The 19,516-nt window shown below is 39.6% G+C and overlaps 1 protein-coding gene across 10 annotated transcripts in view; it reads right to left on the reverse strand.

Annotated features, from left to right (window-relative positions):
* The window catches only part of ENOX2 (ecto-NOX disulfide-thiol exchanger 2), a 237,387-nt gene that overhangs the window by 6,347 nt on the left and 211,524 nt on the right, over nucleotides 1–19,516 (reverse strand). For 9 of the 10 annotated variants that reach the window (XM_012727227.1, XM_012727231.1, XM_012727230.1 and 6 more), the window contains 4 exons: nucleotides 17,212–17,326; nucleotides 7,781–7,962; nucleotides 4,611–4,718; nucleotides 972–1,080 (listed from right to left, as the gene is read on the reverse strand). In XM_012727227.1, coding sequence (XP_012582681.1) covers nucleotides 972–1,080; nucleotides 4,611–4,718; nucleotides 7,781–7,962; nucleotides 17,212–17,326 — 514 coding nt within the window. The remainder of the gene's footprint in view (nucleotides 1–971; nucleotides 1,081–4,610; nucleotides 4,719–7,780; nucleotides 7,963–17,211; nucleotides 17,327–19,516) is intronic. The other variant, XM_012727223.1, reaches the window with a different exon arrangement.

Below are 19,516 nucleotides of genomic sequence, written 5' to 3' on the forward strand. Positions count from 1 at the left end.
CTGAGTGCAACACCTATTACCAAAGGAGGCAGAATATCTATTCAAAATATGCAGAAGCCAATTGCCCCAGGAATACTTTTGAGACTGGGTGGAAGGAATGTGTGACTGAGCTTCTAGGAAGCAGCTGGCATTATCTACTGAGACCCAAGATCGGTCCCTTTTAAATAGCTGCATCTTGTAGGCCCTCAGTCTGTCACTGGTTTCCAAATGGAATGTGATATCAACACGCTTTTGTCAACAGTGCTGTAAGCACAAAATGGTTCCCATTCATGAATGGCTTAACTGTGCTGAGTATTTAGACACATCTCATTTAATACTCTGAGTCAGTCAATTGAGGCGGGTCAGATGATCATGCCTATTTTGTAGATGGAAAAACTGAAGTTCAGGGTGGAAATAGTGGGGCAAAGACCACTTTATTCCTTAAATGCTTATGCTACCTTGTCTCCCTAAATCGGGTTTTAGGTAATGGCAGCAATTCTAACATTGATCTCATCAGAGCCCACTTGAGTCCAACACCCCACAGGCAGCTTCCTGAGTCATTTAACAGTAACCCGGGAAAAAGCAAACAAGGAAAGCACTTCTTCAGAAAGCTGATCTGGAAACCCTCTGCCAAATGTGCTTTGCACTGCCCCTTGGGTGGGAGTAAGAGGGCTCAGCTACCCTTGCATAGAGAAAACATCTACAATGAGTTTCTCCAGGGGACCCTGTTGGCATCCAGTGCTGATGCCGAAGAGCTTGATGTGCCAGTGGCCGCAGAAGCTGGGCGCTGATACTACCTTTCTGCTTCTTCTATTTTTGGCCATTACCATTTTTACTGAAATCTGTACTAGTTCTGACTCAGTTGTCTTTAGGATTCTGGTCCTTGTATTGTCAAGCTTCATAAATGCTTGGTGTGTGCTTATTGCTTGCCGGGAAGCCCTCCCCACTGCCACAACACGCTAGACAGTGTATGCGGGTGTTAGCTTCCTTACCCACTAGGAGGGCTTCGCGCTCAGATTTGATCGGACTGCTGTTCAGGGTCTTCTCGAGAGGGTAGTCGCTATCCTGGCTTGAGGCACACAGTCTAGAAGCACAGCTTTCCTGGGGAAATAACAGGCTTTCTGGGTCAGTTCACCTAACTGATAATAGACTTGGTTTCAGTTACAGAAGGGAAAATAGCATTCATTAAACCGCCCCCCCCCACACATAATCCAAAGCTTCCTTATGGTTTCAAAACACAGAACAATTTAGATATTCATCTTTACCAGTTTTTTTTCCTGACATCATTCTTAACTCTACAAATTTCTGGGGGAACCAAACACAACATTTCTTGTCTGCTGGACGCCATATACTATATACTGTTAGGTATGTTTTAGCTTCATTCTATAGTATGAGGAAAATGAGGCTCAGATAAATCAGGGTAATTGTCCAAGATCACATCGCAAGGAAGTGGACGAGTCAGGGTTTCAGTTCAGGCATCCAATAAAAGGACTCTTGGTAATTTTCTGTCTCTGAACGGAGAATCTACAGCATGGTTAATCCACTCGCAGGCAATCAACTCTGGGTCCTTCAACTAAAAACCAGAGCCTCTTATTTATTGACTATCAGCTCTCCTCTCTCTGATAAGGACATTATCAGTTAGGATAGTTCTGACTTTACAAGCGAAAAATGACCATGACCAAATATATCATTAGTCAGTGGCCTTTATTGATGAACGTGTTCCCCTCTCTGAGCAGAGCAGGTATGTTTCCTAGGAGATATTCGAGTGAAATCCATGTCCAGCAGTCAAACTGGAAAAGATCCCCAGACCTTTCAGAGATCATTCTTTTGCTCTTTGAGGACATTTTTTTTTCTGTATTATAAATGCAAAGGAAGAGCCTTCAGAAAGAATAAAAGAAGTGACTACTTCAGTAATTTCAGCAGATCATGGCTGACTCAGTTTGTCACAAGCCCTCAGCGGGGAGGGATTTCCTTATGTTTTCTTTAAGATGTCTTCAAAGCTTCCAGGACGCTGCCCTTGAGTGAAATGAATGGTCTATGCTGCAAGTTATGTTGCTTGCGGATTTACAGGCTTCCTGGCTGTAGTCAGAAGGGAAATGTTTCTCGATGACCTACTCAATCTCTGGCCTTTAGAATCCAATCCAGGCAGTAACCGTCATGCCAAGTTTGATTTAAGCTGCGGGTTCACCTCTAAGCCATGGGCTGTACATCTGCTTCTCACCCCCTTAAAACATTAAATGATCCAGTAAGCCATTTCTTAAGTGTGAGAGTGTGGCAGATTGGGGTTGATTTAAGATGTGAAGACATCCTGAGAAGCTTTAGTCATCGTGAATAGAAATGCAGCCTTACTGAAACCTGACTTCCACTGTATTATAGTTGGCATTAAAAAAAATTAGAAGGTATATTGAAAGAATGCTTATCACCTTGAATTTTACTAGCAGATTCGAAAAGCTGGTTCCTTCGGCAGCAGGACAGACATAAGTCATATTGTTATATTGTAACACACGGACAATAACTCATACTGTGGTTTATTGTCAAGAAACCCAAACAAAAACAAAAAAGATCCCTTCTCACCAAAATGTATTGCTTTCCATTCAACCTGAAATTATTTTTGCTGTCTAATGGCGATGGGACTTTGCTTCCTAACCTAATTGTGTCAGGTTGAAATATTTGGTCACAAATCAGATTCTCAGGGAAGATCAGTTTATAATGAACTGTCATACCTTTCTCTGAAAGAAGCTTCACTTAAAATAACAGGAAAAAACATTCTGAGCCACATTTTCCTGATTATTGGATCTCTCTCCCTATCCTTGTTAGCTGCCACTTCATGGGGTGTTCAGTTTCGAAATGGGAGACACTCAGGCTTAGGGACATGTGGCAGGTTTCTTTTATGCTATTTGACCTCTTGTTTCTTTATAGGAGACACTTTACAAAGCAGAAGCTTCTTACACTAAGTACACCCTCAGCCAATTTGTGAGGTCAATCTTTTTTTTAAAAAAGATTTATTTATTTATGCTTATAGGACTGGGGTACAGGCCAGAGATGTGGTGAGAGGAGTACAGAGTGAGGGGCAGAATAGGCAGACTGACTGAAATACATGCTGAGGGAGCAGTGGGCAGGACAGGAGAGGTCTGCCAGGCCATGTGGGTCAGCTCCCTGGCTGGGGATCAAATTCATGCTACAGTGGCTTTGGAGAGTTTCATAATGCGGTGCTTTCACCCACTGCACCCCCAGGGAGAGTCCCTGTGAGGTCAATCTTAAAGAGGGATTCTAAGCCTAATGTCATCAGCACAAGCCCAAGTTGCTCTAGTTTCTGACTACACACTTCATTTTATGCAGGAGGTGTGACAGTGCTATGCAGCAGCTCTGGGACATTTTAAAAAGCTTTGATAGTGTGAGGAAAGTCCTGCTAAATAAAGCAGCTTTGGCACTTTTCAATTAAATGCTTGATAAATGAATTTCTCTGGGATTGCACTCGTTTCTTTAATAGCACCCACAAAACTGGAAAGTGAGTTGGTTTTATGAAGTGGAAGAATTAAAAGCATATTGCAAATGGCCTCCAGAAGAAAACACTTTCAATCATTTGTTTCCACTACACAAGGTTGCCAGTTCTTAATGGCACGCTGGGGGAAGACGCTGTGCTGGCAAACACATCCCAGCCCGCGGGCAACTGCATCTTCCTTGAGCTGAGCAGGAAAGATAAAGAGCACAGCTCCTGTGGAACTTGGAGCATTGCTGGTTTGTGGCTCTTGGTCTGAGCTTCTAACGTTCTCTTCCTTCTAAGACATTTAGACCAGGCAGCTATGGTCAATGGGCCTTTTTTCTAGAGGCTGACTTCAGTTCAGGTGCAGAGATAGGAGAGGTATGTTAAGGAGATGCCCATGACTAGACTTAATGCCCCTTAGACTGGGCACCTAGTTCCTGGCTGCGATACAGGAATGTACCCAGGTGTTGGCAGACCTTCCAAAGGGCCTTGCTGGGCCTCTTCTTGCTGCATGTGCTCCCTCGGCGTTCTGCCTTCACTCTTGCGATGGTTAACTTTACAATACTGTGTCACCTTGTTTGCGTTCCAAAGTTTCCTCCCTTCAGCTTTTTCTTATTCTCCCTGCAGCTGCTCCACATGCCACTAGCGGTAGTGTCTGCAAAGCCAGGTTAATGTTCTAGGGGCACTTGTGTGTCTGCCTTAAATGAAAAGCTTAATTAAAGGCACAGTGTCATTTTGGTTTCTTTTCTTTTTTCTTTTACATTTTAAAAGGGCAGGTTTATTAGGAAAAGGAAAGGAGAAGAGGATGCACAGACACAAATGGGCAGGAAGAGAGCTGCCCACATGTGCTGTCCATGCTGCTGTTCGTTAGACAAGATGAAGCGGGCTTCTCCAGGAGGGAAGGCTGAGACATTTTTGGACAGAGAGACATTTTGTTCAACAAAACTACACACTCTGGAACTCCAGAAATGTCAAGAACCTAAAAGCAGAGTCCTTGATCCAAGAATTACCTTGCAGGGGGGTTTTAAATCCACAGTTAGCCAAGCATTCATGTTGACTCCTATCACAGTAACTTACAGGACATTTTCATTGTTCACTGAAAAGGGGGGGATAGGGGTGAGGGGAAAGGCTCACGTAGGACTCATACCTTTTCTTTAAGATTTTCCAACATTTTTTCCACCTGCAACTTGTCATCTTTGATTTTTTCAAGTTCAACTTCTTTCCTTTTGTATTCCTCTTGGACTTTGAGTAGATGCTACAAGAAAGACCAGAGACAATCAAGTCTTTTATCATCATCATATCATTATTTTTTAAAGATTTGTTTATTTATTCATACAGAACTGGGGTACAAGCCAGAGGTGCAGGGGCAGTGAGAGGCTTCACCAGAGACAGAGTGGGGAGCAGGACAGGCAGATCGATGAAGTACACTGCTGAGGGGAGCAGTGGACAAGACAGAAGAGGTCTGCCACACCAGGTGGTCACCTCCGGGGCTGAGGATTGAACTTGCACCGAAGCAGCTGCGACTCACTTGCAGTGCTACGTCCTAACCTGTTGTGCCACCAGGGAGGGCCCATCATCATATCATTATTACTATTATTTTTTTATAAACATCCTTGTCTGTTTTTTTTTTCCTCACAATATAGGATTGCTCCCCTCAGGCATGGTAAGTTTTCTCATCACCAAAGTGCTCACCATTCTCCACCATGACAACCAAGTCTCAAGGAGCCCCCTTCACCAAAAAATCCTGGATGAACTTGGATATTAGACAGTCTAGCCTCACTTCCCCCAGCACACACAATCATTTCTCTTTGCAGAGACACGCAAGGGAAAATCTAGATAATTTCCACTTGAAGTTATTTTATCTTGGACCTAATGAACTTCCTTTGGATTTCTTCATATTTTGGGAAAAGCCTGAGAAACGGATTCATTTAATCACTTAAGTTTCCTATTCCAGTCAGGAAAAAGTGATGGATGCCGCTAAAACTGAATGGATAATATTTTGATCGCTGCGTAGAAGTGATTTTAATATTGCAAAGCATTCCTGCAAATAGCCATTTTCGAAGACAAGTTACATTTCTGTAGAAAACTAGTAATAAATCTAAATATCACAAATTTTAGTTTTCATAGTAGTAGGCAAGGAACTTCATTCCTTATTATTAACAATGACAACAAATGGGCATTTATGTAGCTCCTAACATGTGTCAATCACTGTGCCAAGGGCTTCATATGTATTTATTTTATTTAAGCCTCAAATAACCTTGTGAATACATGATCCCAAGGCTTAAAGAAATGTTAGTTTAAAGCTACTGAGAGAGTAAGGATAGAGCTAGAGTTGAAACTCAGGTTGGGTCAGTTCCAGAGTTCGTAACTTGAAATACCATATTTGACTATCCATGTTTTTAAGGATAAGATGGGAGAAGCTTTATTATTGTTTACAGGGCTATTTTCCAATAAAAAGTGATCCATATGAGTGATAATACTTTTTCAGATGGAATAGGTGTGAATGTCTCACTGTGTTCTCCTGGAATGATAAAATGAAAAATGGTTTATATATTTTGAATTGTATTTAAGTAATAGTACCATTCTTATATGAAACAGCTTCAAAATCAAACTAAGAGGGGAAAATGACAACAAAATGCTTCCAAAATGTTGCTTTAAGAGGCTTGCAAAAGACCATCACAACAGCTAACAGATATAGTACCATGTACCTTGTCAAAATTCTTGGAAATCTGGCAGAGGAGATGCATTTTTTTTAGAGGAAACACTCTGAAGTAATTTACATGCTCTAATTAAACTCCACAGTGACAGTAAAGGGAAGGTAAGCATTATTTCACACATTTTGCTAACAGGAAAGGTGAAATATTAACGTGATATTGCTTGTCACACGGGAAGACAAGGGTAGCAGAAGTAACAGGAACACAGGACTCCGAGAGCCAGAAGACACTCTGTTCACAATATGTGATGGAATTCCAACCAACAATTAGCTCAGTCTGAGAGCATCCCAAGGCACATAATAAAAAAAAAAAATTCTTGCACAGCTTAAGTGGTGTAAGGAAAATAGCTGGTATTTTGGCAAGCAGAAGAGGGTGGTACCCTTGGACAGAAACTGCTCCCATACATAGTGGAAGTAGATGTGTTTATGAATTCACTTGATGTATTTATTTTTATTTTATCAATTTTTACTGAGGAAATGTTAGTTTACAACACTGTATATGATCCACAGGTCGTGGCTTACACCTCTTCATGTGTGTGTCATCCTACCACACCTACCACCAAAATGCCCATTGTCCTCTACCATGGTCCATTGGGCCCACTGCCACCCCCCATTGTTCCATACTCCACCTTCATGAGAATAGTTATTGTTATCTTTTAATTTGTAGGCTCACTGTGGTGATAGTTATATAAAATTCTAGCTACTGAGCATCTATTACATAATGTTGTTTTTGAATGCAGTTATATTTTGGATGCACTTACTAACTTTACTTTTTACACTTGGAAATATGGAGGTAGGTTCCTTCACATAAGTGATGGAAAACAAAGCAAAACAAAAGCAAATTCGTGTTGTGTGCCTAGAGCATTAATCCTTAAAAACCTATAGTCGGGCCCTCCCTGGTGGCGCAGCGGGTTAAAGCACAGCACTGAGAATCTGAAGCCACTTCCGCATGAGTTCGATTCCCGCCTGCCCCGGAGGAGACCACATGGCGAGCCAGACCTCTCCTGGCCCGCCCGCTGCTCCCCTCAGCAGTGTATTTCATAGATCTGCCTGTTCTACTCCCCACTCTGTCTGTGGTGGAGCCTCTCGCCGCCCCTGAGCCTCTGGCCTGTACCCCAGTTCTGTGTGCATAAATAAATCTTTAAAAAAAAAACACAAAACAAAACAAAAAAACCTATAGTCAAGGGTAGGATTTCTACCATTCCTTACAAAAGATAGTCCTTCAGTATTGTAGCAACTAGATACTTATTCACCTTCACTTTGTCATAGCTAAGTAACTGAGGGTATTCATAAGGACCCTGAAGCCCTGTCCAGATCCCATCGTACCTTCTGAAGCATAAAGAAAATACTGTTATAACCTGTATAGTTTTATTGTTAAATATTTTGCATTGAATGCTCATTCTTTGAAAATCAGTGGCCCACTGGAGTATAAACTAGAACATTTCATTAACCCCAACACATAATTTCTTCGTCAGCTATGCTAGAGAACAGAATATCAAGAAGAATAAGAGGCTAGCTGTTCTCTTGGCTTGCTGGTGACTCTTTAATAGACCAGGAGCTCATAGTAACCCTCCGAAATGCTCAGAAAAACAAAATGCTTTTACCTGCTGCATTCCCTGCAGAGCTTGCTGCAGGAGTTTCAGCTGCTGTTCCTTGTTTGGGTCATCTTCTCTGTGGGTTTTGCCTTGTTCCTGCTTAAGCAGTTCCACTTCATTCCGATAGGCATCAAGCTGCCAACGGAGGCTGTCATTTTCTTCCTTCAGAGCTTCTGCCTGTGATACTAAGGCTAAACAATCAACATAAAATAGTAAAACCCTACATCCAGACTTCCTTGTGATTCACTTGAGTACCATGAAAGTCGATGTGTACTGAGCCTTTAACAGCTTTCGTCACTTTGTTCTTGTTCTTCAAGATCATAGCTATGATGGAATGGGACATGATCTGGCTGTTGGGCCTTAACCATCACCAACTTCCCATTGTCTTAGCCCTTAATTACTTTCAATTTTGTTTGCAGGTCAATCATTCAATGTGGTTTCTCGATGACAACATTAGTAGCAGAATTTGTACACTTAGGGGCCATGATGAACAAAATGACATGGGATTGAATCAAGCACAAGAGAAGATAAGGCTATCAAGAGACATGGTAGACACAAGGTTGTGGCCAGCATTATGAAGTCTATGATGTCACTAGGCAATAGAAAATTTTAGAACACTTATATATGTGTGGTACGTTGTTGACCAAAACTTACATATGCTGTACATAGTTTATATATACATATACATATATATATGTATACACACACACAAATAATGGAATATTATTCAACCATAAAAAGGAAGAAATCTTGCTATTTGAGACAAAATAGACGATGTTGAGGACATTATGCTAAGTGAAACATGTCAGACAGTGGAAAGCAAATACCATATGACTTCAGCTAAATGTGGACTCCAAAAACCAACAAAAATTCAGATTCACATATAGAGATAATAAAATGGTTGCTAGAAGTAGGTGGTAAAGGGGGGTGGACAAAATGGGAAATATGGCCAAACATCCAGCTATAAGTCATGGTAATGTGATATACAGCATGCCAACTATAGTTAATAATACTGAATTGCATATTTCAAAAAAAAATTGCTAAGAGTAGATGTTAAGCATTCTCTTCACAAGAACAAATTTTAAGTATGTATGTATAATAAGACTTACTGTAGTGATCATTTTGCAATATATACTAATACTGAGTCATGATGTTGTACATCTAAAACTAATATAATGTTATACGTCAATTATACCTCAATTTTACAAAGATTTTAAGAGAAGGAAAATGACACAGGCCAGAAAGTTGACTCTACGTAAAGAAAGGACAAGCATCAAAAAAGAAGTAAGTGAAAGTAAAATGGAAATTTTTATTTTTCGTAGTCTTAATTGACCTAACAAAATAGTGGTTTAAAATAAGAGTAACTATGTATACTGTGTGTGCATATACACATGCATGCATATTTAAGTATAACTGAAATCAGTGACAACTATTAAAACACATAGAAGTTAACATAATAGAAAATGTTGACCTGGGATATGATGGTAATGATCCACAAAAGAAATAACTGACAATCTGAATTTCATTAAAATTAAAAATTTCTGCTCCGTGAAAGACAGGCCAAGGGAATGAGGGGAAAAAACACGCCACAGACTGGGAGAAAATATTTGCAAAAGACACATCTCATAAAAGACTATTATCCAAGATATACAAAGAAGTTTTACAACTCAATGAAAGAAAATGAACAACCCAACTGGCCTACAGACCTGAACAGACATCTCCCCAAAGATATACAACAATGAGAAGAATATGAAAAGATATTCCACATCTTATATCACCAGGGAATTGCCAATTAAAATCACAATATGATGTCATTACACACTTATTAAAATGGTCAAAATCCAAAACAAAGGCAGCACCAAGTGCTGGTGAGGATGTGGAGCAAACAAACAGGAGCTCGCCTTTATGACTGCTGGGAATGCAAAATGGTACAGCCAGTTTGGAAGCTAATGTGAGAGTTTCTTTCAAAACTAAAGATATTCTTATCATATGATGCAGCAATAATGCTCCTAGGTATTTACCTAAGTGCACTGAAAACTTATGTCCCCACAGAAGCCTTCACATGGATACTTACAGCAGCTTTATTCATAATGGCTAAAACTTGGAAGCAGCTACGGTGCTATTTAGTAGGTGAATGCATAAGTAAGCTGTGGTAACATCCAGACAATGAATATTTCTCAGAGCTGAAAAGAAATGATTTATCCGGCCATAGAAGGACGTGAAGGAAACGTAAATGAGTATTACCAAGTATTACCGAGGGAAAGAAGCCAATCTGAAAAGGTTCCATATAGTACGTTCTGACTATATGATCCCTCTAAATGTAAAACTACAGAGAGTAAAACCAGTGGTTGTCAGGGGTTGGTGGGACAGGGGAGGGAGGATAAATAGGTGCGCCCAGAGAACACTCCGTGAATGAAACTATACTGCAGGATACTACAGTGGTGGATGCATACATTTTGTACATTTGTCCCAATCCATAGAATGCACAATACCAAGAGTGAACTTTAATGACGACAATGGACTCTGGGTACTAATGATATAGTCACTGATTATAAGAAGTGTACTCCTCTGGTAAGGAATGTCAGTAGTGCAGGAGGCTGTGTATATGGGGTCAGGGACTATTTGGGAACTCTGTATTTCTGGCTTAATTTTGTGTGTGTGTGTGTGAATCTGAAACAACTTTAACAATTTATTCATTTAAATATATTTTGTTTAAAAAAACTGAGCTGCATGGAGAAACCTAGGTTAAATTTATTTATTTATGATTATGGTACCTTTTACAAGGGCAAGAATCATAAGCGTTATTACAAAATATTTAATCAGAGGATTTTCATTCTCAACAAACATTTATTGAATACATTCTATGTTCCAGGTCTATGACTATGGTAAAAAATGAGATTTCACTAATCTCCTCTGTTTACACTCCAAATTAGTGGAAACACCTAGATTCCTTTTTTGATTCCTAACAGAGCATAAAGCCCAGAAAAGAGACATTATCAAAATGGATCAAAATTACAAAACTCTACATTAAATGTTTAAAATGTTAAAAGGCAATATGTCAAAGGTGTGCATTTTCTCTGCTATCCTTGGTAGAAGAAAGTCAAAGAAATTAATGGAAATGAAATCTGAGATTATTAGCTATAAATGGTGGAATTTCAAAGACAAGATTCACCCTCTACATAGTAGACAGAAAACACTTTACAGGGGAAAAAGAAAGAAGAAAGGCCTGTTGCAGGGTGAAAACATTCCCTAATCCCCAAAGGAAGGTGTCTCTAGGCAGGTTATAACTTAACTTAAACTTAAAACCTTCCAGGTTTTCCTAAAAACAATTAGGCACCGACACAGGCTGATCACAGACCGACACAGGTCAAAGTGTCTACCCAGAGCAAAGACAAGCAATGTTAACAGATTCGTCTGGTGAGAAAGACCTATAGGTTCAGGGTCTCGGTTTACATTTGTTTCGGCAGATGACCATGCCGTTGTCCTTATGTTACAGTTCTAAACCTTGCATTTCCTTTCCTTTCTGTTGAAAGTACTTTTTATTGATTTACGAAAGTATATTATTTCCAGGACTACAGCTTCATGCCTCTGTATGTGTATAATCCTCACCCCACTTACCACCAAAGTTCGAGTGCCCTTCCCGCTACAGATGGATCCCTCAACCCTTTCCTCTTAGCTGGCCCCCGCCCACCACCACATTTTTACAGAGTCTGACAGTTATTTTTGTTGTGATTTGTTAGTTCATTCTTTGGTTATTTATACTCCAGATATGAGAGAAACCATCTGGTAATTATCTTTCACTTTCAGACTTATTTCACTCAGTACAGCCACCTCAAACTCCATCCATGTTGCCACAAAAGACAAGGTTTCACCATTTTCTTAACAGCTGAGTAGTAAGTATTCCACTGAATACACAGACCACAAATACTTTATCCAGTAACCTGTTGGGCACTTTCTTCATTGTCATGTTTTACATATTGTGAATAACGCTGCCATGAACATAGGGGTACATATAACTTTTTGAATTAGTGTTTTCGTATTCTTTGGGTAAATACCTCAGGATGACATTTTTGGATCATATGGTCTTTCTATTCTCAGACTTGTAAGGAATCTCCATATTGTTTCACAGAGGCTGAGCTATTTTATATTGCCAACAGTGTGGGACCTCTTATTTCCCCCATATGCTCTCCAGAACTTGCTGTTTTCTGTAAAGCACAGTGCCTTTCTATCCATTATTTAGAGGGTAAATCTTGTGTTTGAAATTCCACCATTAAGGCGAATAATTTCACATTTCATTTCCATTACATTCTTCTACCCAAAGATAGCAGAGAAAATTCACACCTTCAACATATTGCCTGATGACACTGAACATTTTTTCATGTGCCTTTTGACCATCTATATGTCTTTTAAACTTTGCACTTCCACTTAAAAAATTTCAAAAGACCTCTGGCATGACTACGTTTGCTTTTATAACTGATTTAAATTCTTGCTGTAATCACACATATTCTGTGTCTCTGAAGAGAAAGCTGTTACAGAGTCTTGGATTGCAAACACTCTAAATAATATATACCCTTCCCATTTCTCCCAGGAGCTGAGACAGTTGTCATGAGATAGGCAATGTTCTTAACAATGATATCAAAAGACAATGCTCAAAGTGAAGACGACTGTACACAGGAAACTATAGGAAAAGGGCCACTAAGTATGTGCCAAACAGGGTAAGAAATATTTGATTTGCTTGCTGGGTCAATACCAAGGATAGCTCTCGAGTTGGCATTCAGCTGAACAGCACAGAGGTTACTCTGTAAATCAAGTGCCTGCTACAGATGGACAGTTATTTATTTCTGCTTTGGTTTGCATGTTTGTCTGCTGGTGAGGCACACTGCTCAGTACCAAATAGTGGTACTGCATCTTTCTCCTTTTGTTTCTTTTTGTGCTGTAGGTCAGTAAGGATGCTCATGTTTCATGAATCATATGGACATTCATGGACAAGAAAAGAGCAGAGATCTGGGAGAATGGTTGGTGAAAGGCATATTCTGTAGGTGAAATGTGAAAATATTTTCTCTCTGAGGAAGTGAGGAGAGATGGCTTCGCTCCTGGGGACTGGGCAGACTGATGAGCAGAGGTGGTATCCACAGCCAAGTGGGAGCAGGTAATAGCTTCTCAACTCGGACCTGTCACTAGGCAAAAGAAAATGTGATCTCCCATAATGCTCCTGGGGGGGGGCTTACTCACAAAATGTATTCCCCGCGCTCTGAAATGAGGGTTCTGTCATATTAATGAGGACATCAAGTCTTTACTTTCATAGACTTAGTATTAATTGGGCCTGTTTCTGAAGTTGCAGCTCTTTGTACACAGCCAGAACATTGAAAAGTTCAGTATTACCTTTTAATAATATGTTTGAGTAGGTGAATCTATTAGTTCTGATACTAAAAACCATAGCACAGTGCATTTACTCATATCCTACCATCATTAGTTCTCAGCGTCTCCTTTTTGACTATTTCTTATGTGGAAAACATTTCTCTTTATGGGGATTGCTTCTCAGATCTAAAGGCTGCCCGTTCATCCTGCCAATATAAAAGTATGAAGACAGCTGTGAACTTCTTTTAGAGAAGCCACTTGAGCAAAATCCCAGACATGTTTTTCTACAACAAAAGATCTAAAAGCATTTTGTGCTATTAAAAAAATTAATGTGTAGGTACAATGGTACAAAGAAGACAAAAGGTGAATGGAAGTAAATTCAAGCAGTCAGCTAACTGACAAATATGCATGACAAGAGATGCTGAAAACGTTACCAAATTATAGAAGGAAAAGTGCACATTTCTCTACAGGTTCATAAAAAGTTTGAGCTGGAGTGAATCACAAAGGGAAAAAGCCATAAACAAACAACCCCCCCCCCAAAAAAAAAAGTTGGAAGAAAGAGGGGGAGATGATATGAGCACCTCATTGGGAGTGATGGCAGGTCAGTCTGACAAAACCTCAAGTGAGCCCCCGATCTCACCATGCCTTGTGCTCCTTGTCTCTGCATGCCATTTTTCCTGCCAGGCTTGACTGGGTATGCCTTGCTCACTCACTGTTTACCTCCTGAGTTCTCTAAGTTCTGCTCTCTGACACAGTATCTTCATCTGCCAGCCATCTCTCTGTCCCCTACCCCCTAGACTGCTCTCTATCCTTGTGGGGACTTTAATCTCTTGCAGTTACCAATTCCACACATTAATTGCCTTCCACCTGATTACCCTGTGCTCTTCCACCTGCCTGAGAACCTCTGACCAGGCTGACCATGCCAGTCTCCAACTCATGGTCAATGACTCTCCTTCCCCTGCTTCTTTTCCTGGGCTGCAGGGGCCTCTTACAAGAAGTTGCAGAGCTGAGTAGGTCTGGTCAATACAGACTCATGTTGGTCCTTGATGATGGGACTCTCCTCACAGTCATCTGGATTATCATCAACTCATAGTGCACAGAAGAGAAGAAAGGAAATTGGATGTCATGGGATGATAAAACTTTGGCTAAACAATGAAGAAGAATTGGTCTATGTTTTCCAAATGTGTTCCTTGGGTTTACAGCATCATTTAGCAGCCCTGATAAATTACAGATTACAGGCCTCCTGAGTCAGATTCTGCAGAAATTTACATTTTTAAAGGTAACCTAATGATTCTTACACATACCAAGTCTGAGAAGCACTAATCTAAGTGAAAAAGGCAGAAGATAGATGTTGAAAAGGAACAGCTGTTCTCATACAAATACAAGTATTTTCCATCATATTTAACAATAGAATGAAATAGTTTCACACTGTTATGAATTGCTTTGATGTTATTCTTCCTCTTAAACATGGCTTTGAACATAGAAGTCCATTTTTCCTATGGCAATAGGATTTCAGTACGAACTCACAAAACGGGCTAGCTAGGATAGAGTCTCATGAAGAATGGAAATTTTGTGGCACTCCCAGGAAAGGTAACTGAGAGCACTAGGCTAGTTTTGACTCTTAGTTTCTCTGGTAAAATTTAACCTGAAACATGCTATTGGCTCTTGGGATTCAAGTTGGTAGCCTGAAGAGAGAGAGAAAGAAAGCAAAAACCAAACTAACAACCTAAGAAACTAGTTTCATAAGCTTTTAATTGGAACCAAATAATAACTAAAACATGTATCAGATTTAGATAAAAACTGAGCACCCGCTCACTGGCTTCCACTGAACAGGATTTCTGCAGTTGAGTACTACAGAAGCAAGATAACAAAATTAGATACGATCGAGGGGAAGAAAAATGCACAAAAGTCCTTGAATTAAAATGAATTGAAACCTTCTGGGAGAAAAGCTATTTGGTAAGCTCCATTAAGTCTATTGTAGATAGCTTTATTTGACAAAGCAGCATCCTGGCATGTGGAACAGGAAAGAAAATAGCTATAAGATGATCTGTCAGGGAGTTTCCAGTCTCTAAACGAATAAGATTCTGTGCAGTAGCCAATACAGCTTTTAACTCAAAAGAGATACAGAAGCAAAATGGAATTATATAACCCTAGTAAGTGCATTCAATCTGAATTTCTCATACACCCTTCTCTTCCCCAAACAACTCCTCAAACTCAGCAATTTATCAAGTGGATGCAACTATGGCTGCTTTAATTTCAAAGTAACAGTGGATCAGCACTGTACACAATAATGTAGATATTGAGGTGGACGTAATCCTACAAGTCAAAGATTAATCAGTTCTACAGTATTCTGGCTAAGAACTTAAGTAATTTGAACAGCTCAATTATTAAATTGCTTTGTTTATTTTGGCAATGACTTGATAGTATTTGTTTACAGTAATTAGACCACTGTTCAGAAAATGTTAATTGTCCACTGATTACAAAGGGTTTATTCAATATAGATGGTAGGTTGTATGTTTAGGTATCTAACATATGTTAGAAGTGGAAGAAATTCAGATGCAACACCTAACAAAGGCTTTTTTAAGTATGACTTGGGCCCTCCCTGGTGGTGCAACAGGTTAGGGCGCATCACTGCAAGCTAGCTGCAGCTGCTTCAGTGGGAGTTCTATTCCGGGTCCCGAGGTGACTCACACGGTGCAGCATACCTCTCCTGTCTTGGCTGCTGCTCTGCTCAGCAGCGTACTTTGTAGATCTGCCTGTCCCGCTCCCCACTCTGTCTCTGGTGAATCCTCTCACCACCCCTGCACCTCTAGCCTGTACCCCAGTTCTGTATGCATAAATAAATAAATCTTAAAAAAAGTCTGACTTGATGTTTTCTTCCCTTAAGAGTTTCAATGGAGTGAATATTCTAGGACCACTGAAGCTGTCCTAGTGCTTGGCATGAAGTAGTTCTTAAATGAGTGAGTGGATTCATTTAACCATCAAAAAAATCCCCGATAAATGTCTTTTATAATGCAACTCTCATAATTGTGGAAGTTGAGGCTCAGCGAGGAAGACAGAACTGGGACTAGAAGTCAGGTGTTCTAATTTTAGGTCCAGTGCTGTGTCCTCTGTACCCTACTAACTCTAAGCTTGCCAAGAATGGTCTACTGAAAACAGTGGTCTTTTGGCTGATACTTTTTATTTCCCCCCATGGTAACCCCATCTGGAGGGTGGTTCATTATGAAACTGAAGAGTGGTGTATTTTGATATTGGTCAACAGATTTGCCTTATGAGTTCCACAGGGGACACGCACGATGGCTTCTGTTTCACAGTGACATCCTGACTATCCTGGGTAGGAGTAAAAGCCTTTACCACGACAGTTGCTTATAGACTCCTCTTTGGAGCAGCATAAACCCCTAAGAAACAACAATGGAGGGCTGCAGACAGGTAGACTGCCATATATTGTAGATACTTCCCCTTTGTAAATTCTCTTTTAACTTGGTGATGCTTTAACAGAAATTTAAGTTTTACACAGTTAAACTTGTAATTTCTAATGATTTCTTAAAGTCAAAAGATTTCTTGGGAGACCTTCACCCCAAATTATGTAATCAAGTCCTTTATTTCCCAGAATTTCTTTTGGTTTATGTATTTTTTCTTTACATTTGAATTTTAAATCTATCTGCTGTTATTTTTGGTGTAAGGTATATGTGATGTAGGGATTGAACAATTTTTCTCAAAAGTCTGGCTAGTTACTTACTTATGCATAAGCTCTTACAGATCCTACTGTAGAATAGGATTAATAAACCCAAATGAAATACAGAATAATACTGCCTAAATGTTTAGCACTTACAGAAAAAGATAGTCTGCTTTAAATTAGGCACCATGATGGATGACAGTTCTAAATGATGGCCACAAAATACCTTGTAGCCACAGTGTTGATACTCAGCCAGTATGTATTTAAATGGCTTCAACAAATTGCTTCTGATTTCATTCTGATGGGTTTGTGCCCATACCTTACTGGAAGTTAACAATTTTAAAATACCATCATTTCAAGTAGATATTAAATAAAACAAACTTAAAAAAAAAAGAATTATTTTTACCTGAGTCTTCTGTTTCTTTAGTTTCAGCTGTTTCTTCTATTTCATCATCAGACATTTCCATTTCTTCTTCTCGCCTGATTCCCATTAATTCATCATTATGAATGTTGCGAATTTCCTAAGGTTAAAAGGTATGCTTTATAGACAGGAAAGCCTTGACAATGTTGAGGAAATGAACAGAGTCAAGAATAGGATAAAGCAGTTTTTTAAAACAACGAAATTGCAGAGTAACATCAAAGGCAGAGGGGTGAGTTGAGACTGAAGTAATTTTGATAGCCACATTCACTTTGTATACCGCCTTGAATGGGCTTTTCCTTCCATAACCAGAGCTCTGATGATTCTTGTTTTCCTCCCATATTAGAAAATAGTGTTGGTGAGGAAAGACCTATTGCATCTCATTCATATGGATTTCTGGAATTTTCCTTAAGGGTTATAGCATTTTCACCTTTCCATGCCAAATCCTTTGATTTTCCTTCTTTCCATCATTTTCTGTCTCACCTTACAATCATACTCAATAGAATTTTATTGAACTTCTTCAGATTTAGAAGTTACACAGAAAATGAGCTGTCAGGAGTAAACTTCTACCAAATCAACCTTTCATGGGTAGTAAATATACTCTGAACAAGCCCCCAAACCAAGTCAAGCCCCTAACTAGTTGATGGCAATGGAACAAACAAAACCAGGCACATTCTGAAAAGGAGGTGACACTAAGAAGAAGGATATAGGTTTCTAAGTTTTTTAAGGGACTTTAATCTGAGATAAGAGTATAGTTAGCACTCACAGGGTAACTAAATTTTTAATAGAAAATCCACTATCATTATATAATGAAGAAATCAAGGAGATAGTTCAGGGCAGCCATACCTACTGGAACTTGAGAAGGGTGTCCCAGAAAGGAGAGAGACAAAGAAAGATCCAAGTTCTCTGCAAAAAATTACTTCAGGCCCTCCCTGGTGGGGCAACAGGTTAGGATGCAGTGTTGCAAGCGAGCCACAGCCACTTCAGTGCAAGTTCGACCCTGCCCTGGAGGTGACCCACATGGCGCAGAGAACCTCTCTTGTCTTGCCTGCTGCTCCCCTCAGCAGTGTACTTCATTGATCCCTGTCCCTGGTGACTCCTCTCACTGCCCCTGCATGTCTGGCCTGTACCCCATTTCTGTATGCATAAATAAATACATCTTTAAAAAAATTACTTCAAGTTTGTGCATGATCCCTGATTCTGGAAAGTAGATTCCAAACAATAAAACTAAGGCTAAAACAATTGAACTGAGAGTTGAGCTGTCAATAAGAGGGAAACATTCTAGCTCAATCCAATGAAGTAATTTGCCATTAAAACACAATAAAATAAGGCCAGCATTTGGATAACAAAATCCAGTCTTAACAATGAATTGTTCACAATATGCAGGTAAACACTCCCCCCCCCACCCCAGTTACTTGACTACAAAGAACTTGGATGAGACAGTCCATTTTCAAGAGGAAAGGCAATTAACAGAGAGCAAACTGGCAAAGTTGAAATGAACCAAATGTGACAATTAGCAGCTAAGGAATTAAAGCAACTACTATAACTATCTCAATGATGTAAAGGAAATATGCTTATAATTCATGAAAAGATAGAAAATCTCAGCCAAGAAATAGATACTTTTAAAAGAACCAAACAGAGGCCCTCCCTGGTGGCGCAGCGGGTTAAAACACAGCGCTAAGAAGCTAAAGCCACTTCCGCATGAGTTCGTTCCCCGCCTTCCCCTCAGCAGTGTACTTCGTCGATCTGCCTGTTCTGCTCCCCACTCTGTCTCTGGTGAATCCTCTCACCCTCCTCATCTCTGGCCTTTACCCCAGTTCTGTATGAATAAATGAATAAATCTTTAAAAAAAAAAAAAAAAAAAAAAGAACCAAACAGAAATTCTCAAGTTGAAAAATATGTTATCTGTAATAAAAGCATAGAGACAATAGGGTACAGGAATTAGAAGAGAGAATAATACAAATATATAGAAAGGACAGGTTAAATAATTGAAGATATTTGAAAAAAATAGCCACAAATTTCTCAAATTTGATGAAAGACATTAATCTATATATACAAAGAGCACAATCACTTCCAAGCACTTCCAATGTGTATAAGTATAAGTAGGAGCACCATAGTAAACTGCTGAGAACTCAACATAAAGAGAAACTCTTGAACCCGTTAGTTAACTGAACTTACTGTACTTCAACAGGAGGAAATTGCCTTCTACTTGTCCTTTTATGACATTCAACCATAACTTCGGATTTATTTTTCTATTTTGCCTCAATGCACCCAGCTCCAAGAATGCAAGCTG

The sequence above is a fragment of the Condylura cristata genome, unplaced genomic scaffold (assembly GCF_000260355.1).
Source record: "Condylura cristata isolate star-nosed mole 26May11 unplaced genomic scaffold, ConCri1.0 scaffold00019, whole genome shotgun sequence".
Classification (NCBI taxonomy): domain Eukaryota; kingdom Metazoa; phylum Chordata; class Mammalia; order Eulipotyphla; family Talpidae; genus Condylura; species Condylura cristata.